This window comes from Sabethes cyaneus, chromosome 2, assembly GCF_943734655.1.
Source record: "Sabethes cyaneus chromosome 2, idSabCyanKW18_F2, whole genome shotgun sequence".
Taxonomy (NCBI): domain Eukaryota; kingdom Metazoa; phylum Arthropoda; class Insecta; order Diptera; family Culicidae; genus Sabethes; species Sabethes cyaneus.
Window position 1 is genome coordinate 186,772,123 of NC_071354.1, and position 25,551 is coordinate 186,797,673.

Genomic DNA, 25,551 nt, shown 5'->3' on the forward strand with positions numbered 1-25,551 from the left:
CTTACACCTGGCGGAAGTTCGAGAGACTTCGATAGGCCGACCACGTCACAAAGATGCCGCGAAATTTGTTCTCTGTTAGAATACAGGGCAGTGCGGGGTCAGTGCTACGATTCTATTGACTCTAACAGCCTCTCCCAGCCGAGATTCGAACATACGACAACTGGCTTATTAGACCAGCATCTTACCTCAAGGCCAACTTGGAGATCAACTGCGAATGCCGAGGCGCTCAATGAATTGTGAACGAATTAACGAATGGAGCGGAAATGAGAAGAAGAAGACGATGCATAAAATTAATGTGCGCCCGCCCAGTTAGCTTCAATGGGCGGTACTATTCTTACAAGCCAGTCATCGTTTGTTTGAATCTTGGCTGGGCGGTCTCGGTGCTGCCAGAGGGTCAGTACAATCGTTGCACTAGACCCGTAATTGTCCTGTACTCCTGTAATAGCCAGCTGCGGAGTCTGTTGATAAAGAAGGGTCAAGTCTTAACTCACTTCCTCCCAGCGTTGCAACGCACCCTTCTCTCGATTCTAGAGAAAGCTAGGTTCGAGATATGAACTCTAAGAAACAAAGCAAGATTGGGAAAAAATCTAATCGACCTGTTTTTGCTTAAAGCTTAGATGTTACATATAACAAACTTACAGTCGTGTAAACATAACAGGTCTTGCTAATTTTCAGTTAGGTCAAACTACTGTGTTACTTGATTCATAACGCACCCCTATTTCCGAAATTCTAAAATCTCTCATGCTTTTATTTTTGGAGTCAACATGTAATTTTTTATGTTATATAGTTAATATTTGTATGCTCTATTCGAATTTATGATCAATTAGACAAAAAACCACAAAGTTAGTGAGTTACGAGACCCTCCCCCGTATATAACGTATATTCGTTATGAGTCAGGTAACACAGGAGTAACGTTGCTCTTGGATAATAAAGGCGAAACCGGTGAAAGCAGGAACGTCAAGGATAGTACTTCCGAATTCGAATCTAATGTTCTAACCTCTCCGGAATGACAGAGCTGTGTAAAAACTGCATACCATCCCTCCACCCCCTCTCTAAGTCCATGCGTTTGCATTTTTTTCAGCGTACCGTTGCAGTCTCAGGGACAAAATTAAAAATACATCTCTGCGGTTTTTCTTAGTTGACCATAAAAAAATTCCTGAAAGTTTCAGCTTTTTACCTCTCCTGGAAAAAGGCTTTAACCATCTGTGAATTGATAAACGATCTTATAATTTTGTATTGGTACAGCAATTATGAATCTATTGTTATGCAAACCATAAAAATTCATGCAAACCATTTTAATCAGAAATAAAGATTTTGCAATATTAATTCGAATTTTAGCATAAAGTTTTTTCCATGGTACCTAATAAACATTTTGTATGTTCTATTTTTTGAAATTCAAAGTTTTTTAGTGCCGTGTGCCAACCTTGTTGCCGTAGTATTCATGAATTAAATTTCGTTGCTTGCCGTCCTTAGTCTTGTTTGAAAATTATAAAACCAGCGTAAATTAATATGAAAATTAAATAACTAAAAAGCACTTCTAAGCAACTCTACTTTCTGAAACGGGTTACCTGCATCCCAGAACAAAAACATACAACCCCCTACTTAAAACGTCAACATACAATTTCAAAATCAAATCAAATAGGGTAGATGCTCCAGTAGTTGTGGTAGTACCAGTAGTGGTGGAAACTCGAAATATATCATAATTTTGGCGGATTTCGAAATAATTTCCGTTTTCTATTGTTAAATATATATTTGTTAACAGTTTTACCTAAGATACACAGTTAAAATTCAAGATGTTGGTGCAAAAATTACAAATTCCTTTTCAGCAGTCCAATAGAGTGCAATTGCTTAAGAAATTCGTAACAGTCCATAGCATTTTAACAAGCCTACGTTGTTATCCACCTGCTGCCATGCTCATTGCAAGCGTTGCTAAGGCGGTAAACAACATTCCACTATTATAGGCAAATTTTCCACTATTATAGGAACATTACCACTACTTTAGGAGCACATACTAATGTCAGGAAAAGCAATATTTTAGATATATTAACCAGCAGAATGGTATAATTTTGGTATGTATTTAAAGCCAACACTATGGTGCACCATATTATCAGGTAGTTCAATTGGAAACTGATAAATTGAGCGTTCAAATTGTCTTTACACACTATCCCCCGACATAATCCCTCCATTACTGGAGCATCTACCCTAATAAACATATTTTTAAATCAATAAAACAAATGAATCAAATCCTTTGTGTTAGCTAATCATGACAATTCATTGTTTGATGTCAGACTTTCTCGACTACTCGATTAATTTTTTGTGTCCTGTTTCGCTACAGTACAGTTTATGAGTAAATCAAAGCTTTCTCAAATACAGGTCCCATTGACCCAATTACACACATTTTTTTCATGTTTAATTAAAACAAACTTACTCTTTGTATAAAATTAAAACAGAGAAATTTATCCCAATTTCACTTCAAATGCCTATGGCTTACGGAGTAGTTCTATAGTTATAGAGCAGTTTTCGAAATTTTGGTTCAAGAAAAATCTCTAGCAATGGGTTGTTTTTTCACTCAAAAAAAAACACTTTGCTTTTGCTGCTTCGCACGGTGAACACCCAGAACGGTTCGAACGTGACTGGGCCCAGAATGAGCCCAAGTCTGTCTTCGCGTTCTGATGGACATAATTGGCTCTCTAATCTGCCAGTCAGTAGCAAAATATATGGTAAATAATTACAAGGTTAACTGCTGTACGCATTCGATTGCAAAACTATGTAGGTACCTGGCTGGTTGTGACGGACGGACATCAGCTGGTGCCCGACTAAAACAACACTTTAACACTACTAGACCGGCATGCCGATACACACAGATCGCTACAGATTGCCGCATAACCAGAACAGGACAAACGGACCAAAAGCGAAACAGAAACAAACGCCACTCTTCTGAAACCTCACAAATATATAATGAATTGATTTTTCCACCAAGATTGTACGTACGCGAACTAATCCTAGCGAGAATAATAATTATTGAACATCTGATTTATCTTTCATTTCAATCCGACCGATGCAGAACACGGCTAATCCCATCAATGGCATCTATCAGGGCCCGATCGTCAGCAAGTCGGAAACGGAAACTGAGGCGAGCGACACCGGTAAGTAGTCCTTCTTTGTTTCGGCCCATTTTGTGCCGCTCCTTGTTGCAACCGTAGGAAAAAGCCCGTTTTTTCCTCCAACCCTTTATTTTCCTTTCCATGAACTTACGTTTCTTCCACGGGCGATACACACAGACTTTGCGGCCGTCGCGACGCCGGCCTCGATTCAGACTGGCATCGAGGTGGGATCCGAATGTCGAGAAAACCGGCGACGAAGCAACTTGGCCCACTCTTCGATTACTGGTACGTTTCGTTCTGTTTTTCTTCTGCAGCCTGCCTGCTTAATGCCGCACGCAAATGGGGAAGCTTTTCCATATGAGGGTTTCGTTTTTTTTTGGCGAAGTCACCGGACGTGTATGTGTGCTCTGTCGATGGTATGAGTGTGTACGGCTAAAGTGGTAATGTTGTGTGAATTTTCCGAAAAATTTTCTCGTTCTCATTTGAATGGCAATGGCGTGCTGTGTTAGAATGAGTTTTGTTTCTCTTTTTATTTTATGCTCCAGCTGTTTAGTAGATGGACTGGTGGAAACTTGTTTTTACACGGGTAACCCTTTGGTGGACAGTGTGAGGTAGTAGAGTTGAGTTCTTTCTGCGTTAAAGCAAGCGAAAAAATTTGATAGAAATGAATACGATTTATTCAACATAAAAAAATCCCTTCTGAGCAATGTTGTTTTCTGAGATTATCGTTGAACCATTTTTGTCGCTGAGCCGATATTAATTGTTTTAGTATCAATTAAAAAGTATTTTGATTAGCTTTCCATTAAAATATTGAGTTGAGCATCAACTATTTTTGCAATTCTATAATTTATTTTCATATTTTTATGTTGAAAAACTAAAGAACTCGCAGTTTTTTATGTTCATTTTTTCTAAAAAGCTTTGATGTTTTTACATGACGTGTTAAAAACTTAGATATGTTTTACTTTTTGTAATATTTTTTTAAAGAAATAAACTAGGCATAATGCGAAGGAGACACTTGATAGTTTCGTGTTATAGATAATGGATATTTCGGCAAAAGAAATCAGAAATATTCGTATTCTTGCAAATAAAATAGAAATAGAATAGCAGTATCCGTTTCCGTACTTTTTCGCTGTAGAGGCAGCTTACCAAATCAGGCCAATACCAAATATCTTGCCAGACCATAAGCATTCTTGCGAATTTATCAGCAAAAACGAATTTGCTAGGGACATCACCTCGACCAGTGACTTTACAGAACTTTTTTCCGGGAAACTGCGCATAATTCATCTTCACGTATATTTCCTCGTCCTCTGGTTTTAAGCGCTTTGAATCCTTAACTCTTGAACACTTGGAGAATTCGAAAACTCTTGGAACCTTGGACTACTGAACTCTGGAGTTGTTGGACAAAAACAATTGAGCTGTTGAATCTAGGACTCGTGGATTCGGGAACTCGTGAACTTGTAAACTCCTGGACTCGTAAAATCGGATTCATACTCTTGTACTCTTGGTCATTTAGAATCTTGGTCTCGTGGACTCATGTACTCGAGAATTCGTGGACTCTTGGACTCACGAACACTTGGACTCTTAGACCTCGGAGCTCTTCGACTTGAGTTCAAGCATGGACTCTTGAACTCTTGAGCTCTTTGACTTTTGGAGTCTTGGACTCTTGAAGTCTTGGACCTTTGGATTCTTAGACTCTTCGAATCTTAGATTCTGGAGCTCCTCGATTCGAAAACTTATGGACTCGAAGACTCGTGTCCGACTTATCTGACTCTTGATCTCGTGGACTTCTGTGATGTTTGCCTGTCAGATTTTTAAGTTATTTGTTTCATGGCTTCTCACAACGCCTTAATTTAAGGAAATTTGAATTCGTTTGTTATTGGTCTTTTCTACATTGGGATACTTATTGTTTGTTCGATTTTATCGACGTTTTTCGGCGAAATAATTATAAGAAATTTTAAATAGGGTTTATTTCTAATTCCTGTCGTAGTAAGTAAAGCCAGTCTAATTTTCATCATTTGTTGGATGGATTTAATGAATACTGCCATCCGGGGTGAGATTGTGCCACGGGGGTGAGATTGTGCCAAAAACCAAAAATGTTTATTTGTGAAAATTTATTATATCTATAAAAACTTGTGACCTAAATTCAAAATGATCATGAACATAACATATTTATTCATAACTTAGAATGGAACGCAGATAATATTAGCAAACTATTTAGCCTAAACAGGGTTTCAAAGTTCGCGATCAAAAATACTCAGAAATAATACTTGTAAAAAATGTCCCGTATAAACCAACCCAAACAAGAAATCGCATCAAATTGCTATTATGAAGGTATATAAACTAATCATTTACAATGTATTGAAAGGTTATTATGCGTTGGATAAGTTTTGGTTACGAAAATGATATTTTTCGAAACTTTGTACTTTTCGAGCTTCACGGGGGTGAAATTGTGCCAAGCCATAATGATTGATCCAATTTGTGGATTTCACATACACAACAAAAATACGTCAGTATACACCAGAACACTTACATTCTTTACTATTTAGCACAATATTTTGACAGATTAGATTGCATAATCCATTTTGGAGCAAACACCGTCATAGGTCTGCTAAAAAAATTAAATTAATTTTTACTTGTTCTCTGGAAATTTCAGATGCTTTGAATAAACACTCTAATATAGGACGAATATATTATACCGTGTATAAACTGCTAGTTTTAAGAAGGAGGGAGGGGGGTGGGATGGGCCACATGTTCCGCGACCGCGGGTTCTCAAACGAAGTAATGGTTACTTTTGTTAAATGATCAAATAGGTATGCCACCTTAGGATACACGCCCTCCATATATCTTTCCCTTGTTAACCCTAGAAACGCTACTCGCTATATAAAGGCTGTTCATTGACTTCGAACTCATTTTTAGTTATTTCAGACCTCCAGATTATTTTCGTTCATACTTTTTGTATGATGCGTTGTTTTTGGTCGACCCCCTGCCCCTACTAGTCCACTTAGTTCATGGACGACCCCATGTGAACTACTTTATACTGATATTTATGTATATTGTTTATAAACATGCTAATGTTCACTGTTCAGGGTTTTAGCCTAACTTTATGTTTTTGGCACAATGTCACCCCCTAGAAGGGGTGAGATTGTGCCAAAGTTCATGCACTTCTAGTAGAATTAGGTTTCATTGTAACTAAACCATCTGTACGGTAGTTGTTAATCGAACAATTTAGTATATATTGACAGGTTTGAAATCAACTTAGTTTCTAAATTATGTGTATACTGAGCTAAAGAACAAAAACCTATGCTTTTTTGGCACAATCTCGCCCCGGATGACGGTACTGCAAAAGTTCTTGTGCTGATTTGATTAAAAGACACTTGCCTTCCAATCCGTGAACTTTAAAATCACTGAAAGGCGATTATTAAAGCATATTATTGAAATTACGCAACTGACTTTCTTAAATTCGTCGTACCGTTTTAAAATCCGTCCATCAAAATTTTTCATAGTCCGAACTAAAAATCACAACAATGTTTACGAAGCTACCGCGCGTGTATTTGTGCAGGTCGTTATAACAAATATTATTCTGCAAAATTTCTGCAAGTCAGGCAAGTTTTCTTAGCTGTAGAATAACGACAATGCCTTGCGTGAGTTATTATTTATGAATGACGGAAATTGAAACGATTAGTTGACATGTCGCACGAAAAAACCTAGGAAATTTGGCTGGTAGGACTTCTTTAATGATAAAAAGTATTTAAATAGATCTCAGCTCACTATGACTGATCGCGTATGATAGACAACAAACTAAAATATTAGAGAATAACTAGTTTTGCATTGTGTGTCATAAAAATGCTGATATTTTTAATAATTTGTGTTGGATAGGACGGGAATAGGCAATTACGACGAAGCAGCAACATAACCTACCAGTTCGGACGTTTCGAGCTACTGCTGGTCTTCGCTCATCATCTTAAAATTTCTTATGATTATTTCACCGAAAAACGTCGATAAAATCGAACAAACATTGTGGTGGCGGCGATTATCTCAAATCAACATTGGGATATTGGATTCCTCTTGGGCGTTTGGCACCTGAACTGTTGAATTCGTCAATTTTTGGACCGATGAAGTCTTCTGAACTCTTCGACTCTTAGAGTGTTGAGCTCTTCCACTGTTGGACTGTTCGACTGAACTCTTGAACTCTTTGACCCTTGAACTCTTGGAGCTTTGTTTTCTTTGACCATTGAACTCTTGGATTATAGGGCTCTTGGACTCATAAACCCTTGTGTAGTTAAACCATGAAGCTCTTTGGCCCTTAAACTCTTCAATTTTTGAAATCGTGGACTCGTGAACTTACGGACTTCTGTACTCTTTGTCTGCCAGACTTTTGAGTTATACTCACTATACCTTGATTGAAGGAAAACTGGACTAATAAATTCATTTGCTCTTGATCTTTTTTACATTGGAAATTTAAACTTCTCATCTTATCACTGAAGTTCGTCGCCTCTGGGCTCTTCGACTCTTAAACTCATCGACCTCTGTGCTGTTTACCTGTCGAATTTTTGAATTATTTGTTCCATGAATTCGAGGAAATTTGAATTCGTTTGTTCTTGATCTTTTCTATCATTAAAGAAAAAGAAAACTTTTTTCACGATTAAATTCCACTATTAATTTTATTCACGATAGATACGTATTTCGCCAACGGCTTGCAGGCATCATCAGTGTAATGTTCTCAATCTGATGAAGCGTGCAAGTCGTAAGCAAGTCGTATTTAATCGTTTAACTTTTTTAAGGCTGTGCCATTTTTTCAGTTGAAAATAAATTTTAATGTGCTATTTCACTACTGATTCACAGTTTCAAAGAAAGTATCGCTGTTTTGATCAATTTCAAGAATCTCTCTTGAAAATATTTTAACGGTTTTGTTAGTGTTATTGTTATTGTTGTTTATTGATCCATCGGACAAGTCTCGTCTACATGAATAAAAATTAAAACTAGAACTACTACTATGTACATCACACGGACAAGTTAAAATTCTTCAAGGTTTTTTTGAAACTTAACGCACACTGAGAAAAATCAAACAAGTGGTACACATTATTAAATTCATAAAAAATAGCATAAACAGGATCATTTCTACCGTAGTTCGTCCGTCTGAAATTCAGTCTCAAGAACTCTCTGGATCTTAGGAATACAACTGGCACGTTCAGATTGATCTGCTCTAGAAGTGGCGGTGAATCGATGTTTCCGAGCAATAGTTTGGCCGCAAATAAAGCTCTGGCTGAGTTGCGACGACGCTGTAAGGTCTCCATTCCGAATAAACGACAGCGATCCTCATACGGTGGCAGGCGTGTTGGGTCATTCCACGGAAGCAATTGTAAACCAAATCTTACGAACCGAGATTGGATAGCCTCAATTCTATTCATCCAGCAGCTTGCATAAGGGCTCCAAACTACTGATCCTGTTTCCAAAATTGAACGAACGAGTGCGTAATATAGCGATCGCAGACAGTAGGGGTCTCGGAAACCACTGATGGCTCTTTTAATAAAACCTAAGTTCCTGTTAGCTTTGGCAATGATGCTCGAGTAATGGTCTCTGAATGAAAACTGAGAATCTAGCAAGACTCCAAGATCTTTAACCACTTTTACTCTTTCAAGAGAGCAGCCGCCGATTTTGTAATCCCATCCAATAACCGTTTTCTTGCGCGTGAAGGAAATAACACAACATTTCTGTACACTAATTACTAGTTGATTCCAACAACACCAGTCCTCGAACAGCTTCACTAACCGCTGCAACTCCTGACAGTCTTCTGTTGATTTAACCCTGATAAACATCTTCAGATCATCAGCATACAAAAGTTTGCAGGCATGAGGTATAAGCAGGCAAACATCATTAAAAAATATTGAGAACAGTAGTGGTCCCAGGTTGCTCCCCTGAGGTACTCCGGAATTGTTACAAAAACTGTAGGAGCGAAACGAACCCAGCTTAATATTTAGTTTGCGGTTCACCAGATAGGATTTCAGCCATCCAACGAAATGTGAACAAGCACCCAAGCGATTGATTTTAGCCAACAGTAGTCGGTGATCAACACGATCGAAGGCTGCATTAAGATCAGTGTATATGGTATCCATTTGGTATCCGTCTTCAATAGCCTTGATACATAGCGATGAGAATTCGACAAGATTTGTATTAATTGACCTGCCTTTGAAGAAACCATGTTGAGCAGGCGAGATGTATGATTTGACTGCAGCGAAAAGTACGTCTCCTACTAAAATTTCCAAAAGTTTGGATCCAGCACACAACACAACGAGGTAATCCCACGATAGTTGGTGATATCACGCTTATCTCCTTTTTTATGAATAGGAAACATTGTGGATTCTTTCCACCTTTCGGGAAACTTCGCCTGCGATAGTGACACATTAAAAATGATGGTCAAGGGTATTGCTATAGAGTCAGCGCATTTTGATGACGTTACTGATGACGTTACTGATAAGCGTTACTGTTGGCACGCACCTGAGCACAGCTGGCACCTACCGATATCCTGAGACATTTCATCACAAATCTTCTCCAAACGTAGCATGAAAGTATCCACCATAGTCAATCGTTTGGTGCTCCCTAGTTTGCCTAGCATGTAACCCTATTCATAGAAGCCGAGAGGATTGAAATCAGGCGAAGAGGCAGGCCACTCTTTCGAAGAAATCAAATTCGGAAAATTATCCTCACATCAAGTCTGTGTAGCTTTTGGCTAGTGAGACGATGCAGAATCTTGTTAGAAGTAGTAGGGTGCAATCCTGTAGTGTTTGCTAATGATAGGAAGTAAATGGTTCTTCAAAACTTTATCGATGTAATATTTAGTGTTGATTTTAATACCGGGTTCAATGAACAGCAATGGAACCTTAAAATTTTTGAAGAAAGACCCAAATTCCATCACCATGGATACATTCTGGAACCGTAGAACAGTTAGTTTGTCCTGAGAAATATTAGAAAAATGTGTTGCATAGGGTAACCAACGTCTTTTGGATCCCATCAGCAGCTGTACCACTTCAGGACATATTTTGAACACTGGCACGAAGTTATATCCGGCCAGAAGATCGTGTTGCATCAACAGAGGAAGCAGATGATTCTGTGGACACTCCTTGAGGTACATCTGCCCGTTTACAGTCCCGGTAGTCACGAACGGTGCACTCCGTTTGCCACATGAGCAGATCGCTTGCCAAATCATGTATTTCTTGGAAAACTTTGAAAGTTTCTGCATCCTTAGTTCCTCCGGAACATCAAACTTGTGCTACGCGGTGAAGTAAAGTAGCCCCGCAAGCTGCCGGAAGGCCGTCTTGACGTAAGTCTCATCATTCGTGATGAGAGAGTTGAGGATTTTCCAGGTGCCTACGCAAAATAAATGCGCGACGTTGCTTTTCGGGTGACGCTATTTTTTACAATTTTCGGAAAACTGACTACGATAAAAATAGAGTGTAAACAATACACTCTAAACTACTTTCCCCAAAATTTCCATGAGAAAATACCCAATGGGTAGTTTTCTACAGTATTTCTTCCGTGGTGCAATTTGATGTGGGACACCATTTATCACTGTAAACGAAAAATACGTAAACACATTTGTGATTAACCCATTTTTAATTAAACACGTCCAAAAAACACTGACAGTTATTTCCACAAACTATAGTTTGTGATTATTACTGCTCATTCTGTAGAATTCAAAGTGAAATGATCCGATATGGTTCAAGAAAGTGAGATGATCCGTTTCATTGCTCGAAATATCTAAAACTTTGCGGATAAAAAATGCACCATGCGTCTCCATTGCATTATATTAGGTTTATTTCTTTAAAAAGAATATTTCATAAACAAACAAAAAAATACATCTTTGAATTTGAAATATGTTATGTAAAGAATTCTCAGCTTTCTATTAAAAAATAAAAATAGGTTTTGATCTTCAGACTATAAAAACTGCTAATTTTTTTAGGGTTGGGTGTTTGCTTCATCAGTTTAAAGGTTCTAATTCGTTTTAAGGTTAGTCCAAAATTTACCGAAACGGAACAAAAGTTCAAGTCTTGCACAAGAATGTAGTACAGGTCGGACTCGATTATCCGGGGGCTCGATTATCCGTAACTCGATTATCCGGGAAAAATGGCTCGATTATCCGGAAGTCATAATTTTCGGTTTTTTATTCTAAAACTAAGTATGAGAAAACAAACCTTCCAGACTTATTTTACCAAGCTTGATACATTTTAGCCAGTGACAGTAATAGATATAGTGATTAATGGGAACTACACCAACTTATGCACACTTTGAGCAAGACAGTTCTTACGTTTGACAAATGCCAACTACGATCTACTACAGATAACGAGAAATTTGAATTAAATCCCATTTGTAGTTCATTTAATTCAGTCCTTTAGGCTTGATTATTTATATTTGATCACGGTAATGTACTATATTCATAAATAATATCATATAAATAATAATAATCATGTCGATTTTGGTTCAATAATCCAACAGTAAAAAAACAATGCTCGATTATCCGGAAGATTCCAGTATGCGGAGTGAATTTTTTTTTCAGTATTCCGGTTAATCGAGTCCGACCTGTACTTTCCATTTTTCAAGAAATTGTAATTAAAATTTATGTTGAATAGATGATTGTATGATCGAAAGTTCTTCAGAATTAATAACTTCTTATAGAAGAGTTCGATCTGCGGTTCATTTGTACCATCTAATCTAATGTAATCTAATCTCATTCTAAAGCAGCCAATTCTTGAAAGCATCCTGGAAAATGAGAATCACATGAATTTTTCTTTTTTCTTGTCAACGCCCAGGCTAACTGCGCAGCATGTACCGCAGAGAGAATTTCAAAGTGATTAACAAAAAGTTTCCATCGAATCCGAAAGAAATGGGAACGCATGGTTGTTTTTCAATTCGCATTCTTTCACAAATATAATCTTCAATCTACTTATTCGTAATGATAAAATTGTATTAATAATTTATAATATAAGTCTATTGATAAAAATTTCATCAATAAGAATTATTCGAAATTTGGAAGAAGCCGATTTTTTTCAAATGATTCAAAAACTATGAATCGTGAGATTCAACGCACTCCATTACGAACAAGAATCAATACGTATCGTATCGAGTTTTCCCAAACTTTTCATTCCGGAAATTGTTCGACCGCTTCTAAACCCATTGCATACACTGTACCCACACCTCGCACATTCCACGAACTCTCACTGCACGTGAAGCGCCGGCTGGTTTGGTGCTCCCCGTTTCTCTGCAGTACCGCAAAATCACGTGCTCTACTGCGTTTCCGCGTGGATGTATTGGTTCGCATGGTCGTGTGTGGCAGAGTGTATCGCACAACTACCGACCGCCGCTGTTGGCTGTACGCGCTCCAGTGCCGTCTACTCCACTGCGGAAACCACCAGTCGTCATCCTCCATCCAGCCAGGCGGAAAAACTAAACTGTCCTCGGAACTGAAAATCCTTCCGCTCGGTTGTCGAAAATCAGTAAATATTGGAGTGTGCATGTGTCCTGTTTTGCGGTGCCCTCGCAACGTTGTTGATCTTACTGCTTGCGCGAAATGTTCTGACCAAGTGCCGAAAATCCACAATAATCAAGGGTTCAATGCTTTCCACAGTTCCGGAGACTTCCTACTCGAGCTCGGAAGGAGAGGACGACTTCTTCGACGCAAACGATGATCCATTCAACTCTAGTCAACTGAACACACCAACAAGGTAAGTACCTACTGCGGAAGTATGCTATTCATTGCCGAAAAAAAAACTTCGCCAATATTATAATTATATGAACCTGTAATCAACAACCCACCGCCACTCGTATGCGCCAGTACAATCTCGTGAGATACGGCGGAAACGTCACAAGATTTTTGCCATGCAATATTTCCTCGTTGGACCTATCGTGCGCCGTGCATGTGTGTGCCAACAATGACAACATTTCGTATTGTGCGCATCATGTCCGCGCTTATGACTGACGGACAACATGGCACGCGAGTTTTGTGTTTTCTCTCTTCGTTTTCTGCTGCAATCGTGGCCACACAGGCCGCATTCTGACTGAGTTCACCCGTAGCAGCAGACGTAAGTGAAACAATTCTACCGTACACTATGCACGTATGTACGTACGTTACGTACCCATTGCGAAAAATGTCAAAAGCCGATGTCGAAATCACGGGCAAGTTTTTCCGTTTGCCCTTGTGTTGGGACTGACAACGGTTTGGATTTTCTTATAAAGTGGCGTTGATCGATGATCTGTTTATGTTCCGCTAATGTTTTGGATTCATACAAGATAGAACAAAAAAAATAAACATTTTCTTCCCATGCGAAAATTAATTTGCTTTTTCTGGGTCAGAATTATACACCAAAATAAAATTATATTCTACAAATTATGCTTATGGCATCTTCGTCTCAGTATTCTGATTAAATCTCAAGCAGATTTCTGTACCACCCGACACATTTGTGGTAGCTCCATTACAAAAATAGCCCGTTTCAAAAGGTTATCTGATAATTTTAGCTTGCAATTTTCCTCTCTATAGTAACAAAATGTTCACATACTTGCAAATTCAGTTTTAGGCAATGAAAACGTTCAGTATATTATCATTACAACTGTTCGTGATAAAATAGAAACATCATCTTCATCTTTAATTTTTGAGTTTTATGGAAAACAAAGTGTCTAATAACTGTGGGTTTCCTGATGCTTACTTACTTAATCAGCTCCAGGCCGTGGTTTCCTCTGCTGTACCAAGAAGTCGTCTCCATTCTACTCGGTCCATGGCCGCAATTCGCCAGCCACGTAGTCTACGTAGGGTCCGCAGGTCGCCTTCCACTTGATCGATCCATCTTGCTCGCTGCGCGCCCCGCCGTCTCGTTCCAGTCGGATCGTTATTGAGAACTTTTTTAACCGGGCAGTCGTCCGACATCCTCACGACATGCCCAGCCCATCGCAGGCGACCGATTTTTGCGGTGGCAGCGATGGGTGGTTCCCTAAGCAGCTGATGCAATTCATGGTTCATTCGCCTCCTCCACGTTCCGTCTTCCATCTGCACTCCGCCGTAGATGGTGCGCAACACCTTCCGTTCGAAAACACTAAGGGCGCGTTGGTCCTCCACGAGCATAGTCCATGTCTCATGGCCGTAAAGGACTACCGGTCTAATCAGCGTCTTGTAGATTGTTAACTTCGTGCGGTGGCGAATTTTGTTCGATCGCAGCGTCCTACGGAGTCCAAAGTAGGCACGATTTCCTGCCATAATGCGTCTTTGTATTTCTCTGCTGGTGTCGTTGTCTGCGGTAACCAGTGAGCCCAGATACACGAACTCTTCTACCACCTCGATTTCATCACCGTCTAAATGAATCCGGGGAGGGAGGTAAGCATTCACTTCTTTAGAACCTCTTCCTTTCATGTATTTTGTTGTCGATACATTAATGACAAGTCCTATCCGTTTGGCTTCAGCTTTCAGTCCGATGTACGTTTCCGCCATCCTCTCAAAGGTACGTGTAATGATGTCAACGTCGTCAGCGAAACCAAGAACCAAGGTTTCCTGATCGAATTTCAATATTTTTATTTTTTTAAATTTTTTTTTTCAGTCTAGAAGTTTTTTTTAGCATGTTTTTATAGAAATTTAGAGAATTTCCTAAAAGTCCCCCATCGATCTCGGGTACTTTTTCATTTCGGCGTATCTGACAATGAGAGATTCTCTTCGTGGCTCCTTTCTCGCCGAATGAAAGCAAACGATCAAGAATTTTTTTAAGCTACATTTTACTTTAATCAAGCTACATTTTACTCTAATCAAGTTACATAAATGTTGCAAACAGCCAGAGTTATGAGATGATTTCGAACAATTGATAGCTGTAAACCGTACAGAGCAGCAAACTTTGAACACGTTTTTCTCGAAATAAGAATTTTGTCACTAGGCTCGGTCTGACATAACAGCGACCATTTGAACCTCTCATGTATTTGGCATGTATATCATTCATGTATTTGGTCTTCAATGCGTTGATTTTAAGCCCAATACTTGCAGGCTTTCAGCCTAGCACAGATAGCATTCGTCGTGGTAAGGTTTCTGGCTCCAAGTCACCTGCTTAGCCAAGAAGTTTGCTACCTTTACTGAGAATCAAACCTCTCGTTTCGATATCTGATCGTCGGATCACCTAAAGAGCGTTTTTGAGAATCATACAGGATAAGTTGTTCTGCAGCACCCTCGCCGCGTCTCGAAGAGATTTTTTTTATGGACATTAACAGCCTCTCCCAGCCGAGATTCCAACATACAACGTAGGGTACAGGAGGGTATTTCCAGCACGCTACTAATTTCGGCATACATTACCTTTTTTGCTGCGCTTTCCCAAATAAAAACTTTGCCGCTATATAACAATACTGAACCGAATGTAGCACTCATAAGCTTTAATTTGTTATAACTATTTTCATAAAAATGTAAGTAATTTGCTTAATTTTGTTCAATAACCATCAAAACCACTGTTTTTCCACTGGCACGTAATCAGGCTGAAAAACCAGCAGCAATCGCCTACCCGTATCCGCTCTTGATGGTGGTTTGAAAAACACACAATTATGATCATGTTTACTTATTCTAGCAACTAAACAGCTGTGAATATGATGTCACAGAACAATTCTACTTCTTTTCATCACGGAACAACACAAAAATTCCCCTCTGATATGAAAATATAAATCAATTTTCATATAGCAATCTGCAGCATTTTACTTTTAATTTCAGCATATGGTACTTTATTTACACTACTACCAAGATGTGATGCACTTGCGCCTGAAACTCTTCTATCGTGTTGACATAGCTAGTATTTGAGTGATTTTCTCGCGACTATAACTCATTCAACTCAAATTCAGTAGCGTTTCATTAAGACTAAAATACACGCCGATATTCAGTAAATATCATTCTATCAACTGGTATAAAACTCTTGTTTCGAATGAATATAGTTTCAACGTAATTCCTGAATATTGTTTAGGCTACCGCTTGATGGACTGGAATTAAACTCCCGTACCCTACCTCAATGCCGGCTGGGACACCAAAATTTTAACTCTATTTTTATTTGATTTTTTTGTCTGATGAAGAACACTCAATTTCAACCAAAATATTTTTTAACCGAAAATAATTCCCCATTTCCTGAATAAACTACTTACGGTTAAGCTATGTCAGATTTTTTCTTGTTCTTGTATCTTCTATACTCTAACAACCGGTCGCGATAAAGAAGGGTCAAGTCTTAGAAAGACGTTTAAGCCCAAGGCTTTGGTTTTACATATTTTCATCACCGTAGCATTTTAAATGAAACAATTCCCAAGTAACACACAAAACAAGTTAGAAAATAATCTTCATGGAAAGTAGTCGTTTAAGAGTACTATAAGCGTACTTTGAAAATATGTGCCGTTATTATTAAGGTTTTGAGGTGTTTTGTGATAACATGAATTTATTTTACAGCTCATATCAAATGAATAATGTTTGTTTTTGTCAACATGTCAACACGAAGTTTTTATTACGTCTCCATTACTAAATTTAAACTATTGGAAGAACAAGTTGTATCTTATGCTATAATAACATTTTAAAATGGTATGAAATAACCTGATACATACTTCTTTCGATTGTTGTTTCATTAGGCTTCAATTTTTTGCGCTTTTCTGGTAATAGAGAAGTTCTGATGTATGTAATATTATACTATTCTATAACAAGTTGTGTTGCTTGGGTTGCGTTCATTATATAATACAAGTACTTGAGAGTATTGGTAGTTAAACTGTATCATTTAAAATTAGAGCATGATTTGCTAAAATACCGATTTTCTAAAATCTAACACTACAGCATAGCTGGAAGACGCATAATTCTATAGTTGCGCTACAATGATTTTACACCTAGCAACCTAACAACGTATATACGTTATTTCGTACAATTACAATTAAAGGAACACCAAAATCAATTAAAGGAACATTAGCGCAACTATTGGTACAATTTATTTGAATCGGAAAAGTTTCTCTTTCTTTCTCCTTTTTGGTACAGATCTATTGATCCGTAAACGAAAAGTTTCTCGTACAACGAATGCAATTATCCTGCCTTGTGACAAATACCTTGTGGTAGATAAATTAATTGAAGCGTATACCTCAATGAACAAGAAAAAAGAAATTAGATTGTGCTTAGCTGCGCGACTAATGGAGCGTTTTCCCTAGGTCCTATAGTTTTCGAGTTATATATGGTACTAGCTGACCCGACAAACTTCGTATTGCCACAATTTAAAATGTGTTGTACATAAATCGTGAATCTGTCACAATCTCGAGTTTAGCAAGTTTCTGAGGAGCTCAACCTTAGATAACTCATTTTAGCAGTTACATCAATATGAAAGAAAGCATAGGTAGTTTCATTTACAAATTTTCAATTTTTCCTCACAGTAAAGTAGAAACCAATCCCCACGTTACTTAGCCAGATAAAACAAAGCGGATAGCATATAAATATTCGCCGTGATTATTTAACATTTCGCCGAATACCATTTCGCAAAAAACCTTACGTGGAATGTACCATTTCACGGAAAACTTTTCGTGAAAAGTATTGCTTCGATCCTCGGGGTGATCCTCTCCTTACTCGTTGTCGCTCGCTCGGACCCAACTGAAGGAAAGTAAAAGAAGTCAATAGAACTAGGAAAACAAATAAACCTAGACAGAGGTGATTTCTGCGGGGGGCTGCAGATAGTTTTTGGTGGTCAAGTTCAATTAGTTTTTGAGTTACGCAATAATTACTGTTTTGTTTGTATGAGAGTCCTTATTCCCCAACCACAGGGATGAGGGGTCTCAAACCAACACAAAAAGTCATGCCTACAAATTCCCCCACATGCCAAATTTGGTTCCATTTGATTAGTTCTCGACTTAAGAGGAAACTTGTATTTCATTTGTATAGGAGACCCCCCCTCCCTCTTGAAGTGGGGACGGGTCATAATTCCCCTCCTAAAGAGGGGAGGGGTCTCAATTCACCATAGAAAAAAAAATTACCTCCAAAAACACCCACGTGCCATGTTTGGTTCCATTTGCTTGATTAGTTCTGGAATTATGAAGAAATTTGTATTTCATTTGTATGGGAGCCCTCCCTCCTAAAATGAGGAAGGGTCCTAATTCATCATAGAAAAAATTCTTGCCTACAAAAACCTTCACATGCCGAATTTGGGTGCCGAAAGTTGGTTTGTATGGAAGCCTCCTCTTAGTGGGGTGAGGGGTCTCTAACCATCATAAGAACCTTCCTCGGTCTCAAAAACCCCTATCGGTTCAGTAGCTTTCGATTCTATAAGGAACATACCGACAGACAGACAGACAGTAATCCATTTTTAGATATAGATAAGAAAACAGAAATAAAATTGAGCTCTTTCCAAAAGTTAGTCTAAATTAATTTTCGGATAACTAAGTATGCAAACTTGCTTATTTACATGAACTCTTTGCACACACAAAGTTTCATTGAATTCTGGGAGGGTCATGCCAACCCACTGTGGGCAAAATCGACCGAAAAAACGGAACTTTTTGTTGCCGCTGTTTTTAAGGGGTAAAGAGTGACTTTTCTTATGTAAAAAATCACGAGAAATCAATTGGCGATGGTCTCAATACGCGAGAATGACGGGAAGTGGTCCATTTTGCCACATTCACTCTTATTTTTTAAATAATTTTGAAAAAATTATGCACAAACTCTCCAATTTGAGATTCTACGGCAAGGAAAAGAAGAAAAATGTTAAGAAAAAGGTATATGAAAAAATTTATTTTAATACAACATAACCTAGAAGTCTTTTTTGCCCCATTTTACTCAAGGTTTTTGTACTACAGGCAAAATGCCGATTCGATACTTTTACCAGAGGTTGTCAAGAAGGCATGCCTGTTGTAAAGGTAGAAAAAGTCAGAAGATCGAACGACGAACAAGTTTTTCACAAAAATGTCTTGGAAGGGAATGTTTTGCCTTGTTTTACCCTACAGCTTGTACTGAAATCTGAGAAAATATTGAGCAAGAGATGGAGATGAAGAACGAGCCACTGTAAAAGTGATTCGATTTCGATTAAATCTGGTGTGTTTGTTCCTAGTCGAAAAATCTTTGACCCATACTTTTTTATTGACCACTTTGGGTGCCTCTTTCTAAAGTTGCTACAAAAATCAACATGTTTGCCATTCTTCCTTTCTTCAAAGTTCAAATGTTTTTCTGGTCTGGAGTACGTTGAGCTACAGTCGAAAATATTTTTTGAAACGTCGATTGAAATATCTTTTATTTGGAACCAAAATCATGAAAATCGGTTCGGTGGTTCGAAAGTTATGAAGTTTTGAATGAAATAAAATCGGAAATAAAATCGTCATGATTTTGTAACCACCATAACTCAGAAGGGGCATCCTAAGCGTCCTATAAAAAATATGGGTCTAGAATTTTTCTACTAAGAACAAGCACACCAAATTTAAACGAAATCGGAGCACTTTTACAGTTGCTCGTTGTCCAATATCAATACTTTCTCAGATTTCAGTACAAGTTGTAAGGTAAAACAAGGCAAAGCATTTCTTTACACAACGGTTTTGTGAACAGCATGATCGTATCGTTCGATCTTTTGACTTTTTCAACTTTCCCAACAGAAGGCATGTCTTCTTGAAAATCTCTGGTAAAAGTATCGAATCGGCGTTTTGCCTGTAGGACAAAAATCTTTTTTGCCAATTTTCGGAAATTCCATTGTTTGAATTTCCACTTCTATTTCGTGCTAAAAGCGTTAATAGGCCGTATACTCATTTTTCGAGTTCTTCAGGCGGTATAGAGTCCACAGACAATTGATTTTATACAAAAAATGTTGACTCATATCCCGCAATGTTTTTGCCTCCGGATTTTTCAAGCAATTTTCGGAGGGGGGAGGCGGTGGTGACAAAAACTTTAAAAATAATTTGCAATGGCCTTAAGCTCAATTTGATATTAGCCATTTTTGCCTTTAAAAGTATCGGATATTTCAAGGCTAATCCGAGATCATTTTTTCACCGGTCATTCCGGTAGCTCGGTCATTTTAAGGTGAATTGTGGATCAGTTTTTGGCTTTTAAAAAGGTTATTATAATTATTTTATCGAATTTATTGGTCCTATTATCCGCTAAATATTGAGTCAGTAGGATTTTTGCACTAGTCCCGTAACTTTCCTGTACTCTAATAACCAACTGTGAAGTCTATCGATAAAGAAGGGTCAAGTCTTAGAAAGACATTTAAGCCCAAGGCTTTGTTTTGCTTTTTTTGGTCCTATTATTCGATAACGCATTTGCTCATCTCTTAAAATTGTTAACTTATCAAAACTCATCGCGATGATTCAAAATAAAGATTCTTCGTGTTTGATTGCATCACTTCGGATCAATACTTGCATGAAAATGCTTAAGTTTTATTTTGCTTCTCTCTCACTGTCGTAAAATTAATCTCATTTAGAATTGCCGTCTTCGACTATTCTGACCTTAATTTAGATTCACTTTTTTTACTATTTCTTCTCTTTAATTTTAAAGTCACTAAATTTTTTGTTTGCTGTAGTCTTAGGGGTATTTTGAGTTTTTGGTTTTAATCTTTTCAAACTGTTTTCAGTCATCTTAAGGTTGTTTCGAGTCTATTTTCGATTTTTTGTATGGACATTATCGACCAGTTTTTTGATCTACTGAGGTGTTTTTTCTACATTCCACACTACGTTATTTTTGTATTACCGCTATAAAGTGAACGAACTGGTTTTACCCGTGCTTAAGTATCGGTATCTTCGCACTTGTTCCAACTACTTTTCAACCAATCTCGCTCACTCTATAGTCAGGAAGTGGGCAGACTAGTTTTAATTAACCCTTTGACAAACGGTTCATTACGCGGCTTGAGCCAGTACCATTCTTATAACTTGCCCTGGTAGGAGACTTCATTGTTGGTAAATGCAGAATTCAGTATAAAGGAAGTACATATTGGAAATCATCCCATGCTTAACATCGTATGGCTTGATTCTACTAAGATTCGAACCCACGACCACTCGCCTGTCAAGGCAGACTCCGTAACCTTTCGGATACAGGGGGAGCTGTAGCCTATTTTAATGTTAATCTTTGTCTGTTTCGATCTTTTCGGATTTTATGATGGTTTTACGATGCTTTGTTCTGTTTAGGCTTGAGTTTAGTTGATTTTTCATTTCTGTTTTTTGGTTTTCTGTTTTGCCCTTTGGAAGCGTTTTCGGTTCATTTATGCTTCATTTAGGGTTAAGGGCCACTTTCACCTCTTTTTCTCTTTTTTTTGCTTTTTTGGCCTTTGAAAGCAATTTTGATCATTTTAAACCCAATTTATAATGTTTGTACCTTTTTATTGGCAGCATGATATTTAAAATCTAATGTTTTTGTCTAGCCTTTGAATGAGATCAGGCATATAATTAAATTTTCTATGGCGGTAGTTTTTTACAATTCGCGTAGAGGACGGTAGAAGAAAGTAATGAAATAAAGATAATGATAGGATCTAACAGAATGGGACCAGGCGAAAAAATAATAACGTAAAAAATAACTCAACCCGCCATTGTTGATGGAGTTTGAAGTAAACCACATGCCTAATAAGGAGGTTGTGGAGTCTTCGCTGAGATTCATAACTTCATCACTACATGCGATCCACAGGACCTGGAAGAAGTGAGTTCAAATCCAATTATAACTGGCTTTACAGGGCTTCTGCCGATCTTTTTTTTTTTTTCCTATAATTTTTCCAAATCTGCCGTTCATTCTCACATTTTCATTTTGATCAAATTTTATTTATCGTTTTTTGGCAGTGAACTAATGGGCCATTTTCCCCATCCTAACGTAGGTTTCAGTTTTCCAAATTGAATGCAGATTTTACACGTTCTCGCAGTAGCAGTTCATTTCGCGGTCAATTTGAGAAAATTTGATCTCTAACAAGCTTCTTTTAAGACTTTTCATGATGGAAAAAATTGCAATAATTTTTACAGATGTCAGGGTTACTGGCATTTTTAAACTAGCTCTAGTGATGTTTACTACTTCAAGATGAAGTAAGTTTTCGTGACAATTGTCTTCCATTGTAAAATGCAGCATATTTTATCATCCGAATAAGCAAAACCTTGGTATTGAACGTCTTTCTAAGACTTGATCCTTCTTTATCGACAGACTTCGCAGTTGGCCATCTGAATAAAGGACAATTACGGGGCTAGCGCGACGATCCTACTGATTCTATCTAGCTGCACTGCCTAGCCGAGAATCTAACATACGACGACTGACTTGTTAAACTAGCACCGTATTTCGAAGCTAACTGGGCGATTAATATTATTATCAGTGAGGTGTTATTCAAGGAAGCAATCTTGGATTATCTCTATTAACTGTCGTGTGGACAAACTATGTATAACATGCTTAACCTCGTTTTAAATTTTACATATGTAATCGTTTCATTTCATTGAAACTAAATTAAACATAATAACGAATGAATTAATACCATTTGCTGCTTTCATTCTTGTGAGAAGAGTAGCGAAACCTCTTTCGACCTTCGTCAGTTCGCACCTCAACAAAAAACAAACAGTTTCAAGGACTGTTATTTCAAAGCTTTTCTGTCCAAAAGATAAAGTATAATTAATGAATGAAAAAGCACTCGTACGGAAAATTCTTACCAAAACGAAAATCTTATTGCTTCCTGCTGTTCGCTTTCTCTCGTCGTCGCATGGTAGACCAACCAGCTGCCTAGTTCGCATCAAAGGAGAAGTAAGGAAAAAAAATTCTCGACAACCACGGATCGAGAATCGGATTTTGCCGTCGTCGTCGTCGTCATCATCATCATGTGCGGCGGCTTCTCTTCGGCACCATCACATTCGTTCGACTCGTCGGTCGGGATCCCATTCACGCGCGGCGCTTCTCTGCTAGGGTTGTCGGGTGGGTTCTATCAACGCTTAGGACTTTTACTGTCGCCAGTCGGTTTCGCGAGCTCCTTGTGACGGTGAATCAACATGAACTCCCAGCCTCGTTGGTTACTGTTCTGCAGGATCATGGACCATCGCTAAGTGCACCGCTTCCCTGCAGTTTAAGAGGGATAAATTTTGCACTCTATCAAAATTTGCAGCATAAGTTAATTGGTAACACAATTTGCGCGATTAAAGTGTGCTCAATAAAAGATTGGCGACTGGAGTGGAAATGTGCTTATTATGCAAATTGTCCGATACCTTTGTATGCGGCGGGTGATTTATAGTGGAGATCAGGGAGAAATATACAATCAATCAAAAGGTGTCTTCCCCATTAAATCATTGCAAAATAGGAAAAGTGAAATATAATAATACAGCGCTGCTGGCTGGTGCTCAACAATATTGCCAAACGTTCTCTGCGCTTCGGTTCTCTCGCGTTCTCACTTTCGGTCGTGGTGGGTTTTGTTATATTTAATCCTGTTTATTTTATAGTATGCCACTGCATGCAATTTCGCTGAGTGTGGCCAACGACATGTAGTGAATCGTATACGAAAAACTAAAAGCAAAAAAAAAATCCCTGTTTGGGTCGTATGCTGTGTGTCACATGAGAATGTGAGAACCCATTGGTTCTATAGATGTTGTGCAAAGTGTGACTATATGTATATTTATCGATTAGTTTATATCACTAAAGTTTTCATTCGCTTCGACCGAATAATGTTCTGATGCCAAAGTGTACAAACCCGGGTCCAGTGATAGCAAACTTTGAAGATCTGGTAGTGACAATATAGTGTGATAGATACTTAGCAATACCCCAAAATTAGTGCTTCCATTAGTAAAGCTCAAATCAACTCTTCAGAAAACAACAATGTAAAAGTCTGCAGTGCGATTCCGAATACTGTGTCTGTTGTTCCTCCAACGAAGCGAAAGTCATGTTCAAATCGTTAGCAGGAAAATTTACCTTCCGCAGAAGCAGCTCAGTGGCAGTTGATAGGTAAATCCAATCTGCTTTCTCCTTTTTCTACCTTAACATTTCACGTTTCCAGTAGTCCTGAAAATTTCGGTCGATTTTTCCCCTTCCTGGACTCCACCACACTGCCACTGCCGCGGTGTAATTCGCTAGCATCGCTATTATTTATTAATGCTTCCCCGACTTCCGTCATGTCGACTGCATTGCTACGGCTGACGTCACGACACGCATGATTTCGATTATGGTGTAGATTTTTGGGCTGTGGAAATGGACGTGGAGCCCTACTTTTGCTCGGAATTGTAAATGATATGGTTGGGTATGGTTCAGTCTTAACGAATAGGTTATATTACCGATTATATATTCTAATTTGGAATAGATTAATCTAACGTGTGACCCTTTAGTCAACGACACGGTGATTTTACAGGGTAGAATTTACATTAGTAATGCCTTTTATCTTTATTCTCCAATAAAGATTAATTGTATTTTCAAACAAGTTGTATTTTTTCTCCATATTTTTCCATTGCACTAGCTTCCAGTTACGCAAGAAGACTTGGTTACGAATTTGGCTCACTCTAGACCTGTTCCAAATAGTCTAGCGTCAGAAGCTGAATTTCATTGATGGAAACTTACGATCCTAGATTCGGTGCCAAATGTCGTTGCGATTGATTTTTGTTTTCTTCAACTTTAGAAAACTTTTGACAACCGATGATTTTCATTTTTAAAAGGCAAATGATAAAATGAAATCTAAAGTTTTATCTTTACATAAAATGCGGTTCCCACCTATTGGGAAACAGTGACACAAAATGACATCTTCACACATGTGGTTGTCACCAAAAAATTTTTTAAATTTTTGGAAAAAGTATCTGTAAACGTTTTTCCCCTAAAGTTGAATCGAAAAAAGAAACCATTGCGACAAACTGCCATTCTAACATTATCTTTTCCCAGAATATTATGTACATGTTAAAAACAAACTCGGTCGATGCAAAGATCGAACGAATACCGAAATATGATTTTTTTCTTCTGCTGCGGACTGTAAGGATGTGACATGCCGTATTTTTATCAATATAAATAATAAACAACTGCTGGAATGCTGCGAACTGATTCTAAATAAACATTTGGTGTTGCACCATGGGGTTGTTTTGCTTTTATCTGCAAGGAAACGAATATTTCTGGTAATCAAATTATGCTGTGATATGCCATGCTAAGGAACCGAATGCTTCTGGTAAAAAAAAGCCGATTGTCGTCGTAAACAGGCTCGTGCTGTTTCAAGCAGTCATCTCCATTTAATTCGGTCTTGGGCCACTCATCGAACCCCCAATATTTTTAGATTGCTTCCGTTGTTGCAAAATTTGTAGCTATAACATCAAAGACAGGAGCCTAAGCGTTAGCTACCTTTGCTAAAAATCGTGCCTCTTCTTTCAATAATGCCCGTTTGCCGGAAGAGGGTTCTTAGTGTTCCACTCGGTGTAAATCGGAAGTGTGCCGTAAATACAAAAGATAGAACAATACTTAATTCAGCAAACTTGTCGATGATAACAAGCTTTCTAACAGTCCCATAAATAACTTTTACGAATTTTCCTTGGCTGAGGTGGTACGATT

The 25,551-nt window shown here is 38.1% G+C and overlaps 1 protein-coding gene across 2 annotated transcripts in view; it reads left to right on the forward strand.

Annotated features, from left to right (window-relative positions):
• The window catches only part of LOC128738336 (oxysterol-binding protein-related protein 9), a 149,539-nt gene that overhangs the window by 111,383 nt on the left and 12,605 nt on the right, over window positions 1-25,551 (forward strand). Inside the window, exons 6-8 of one of the 2 annotated variants that reach the window (XM_053833387.1) lie at window positions 3,065-3,146; window positions 3,282-3,389; window positions 12,724-12,820. In XM_053833387.1, the coding sequence (XP_053689362.1) occupies window positions 3,065-3,146; window positions 3,282-3,389; window positions 12,724-12,820 (287 nt within the window). The remainder of the gene's footprint in view (window positions 1-3,064; window positions 3,147-3,281; window positions 3,390-12,723; window positions 12,821-25,551) is intronic. The other variant, XM_053833388.1, reaches the window with a different exon arrangement.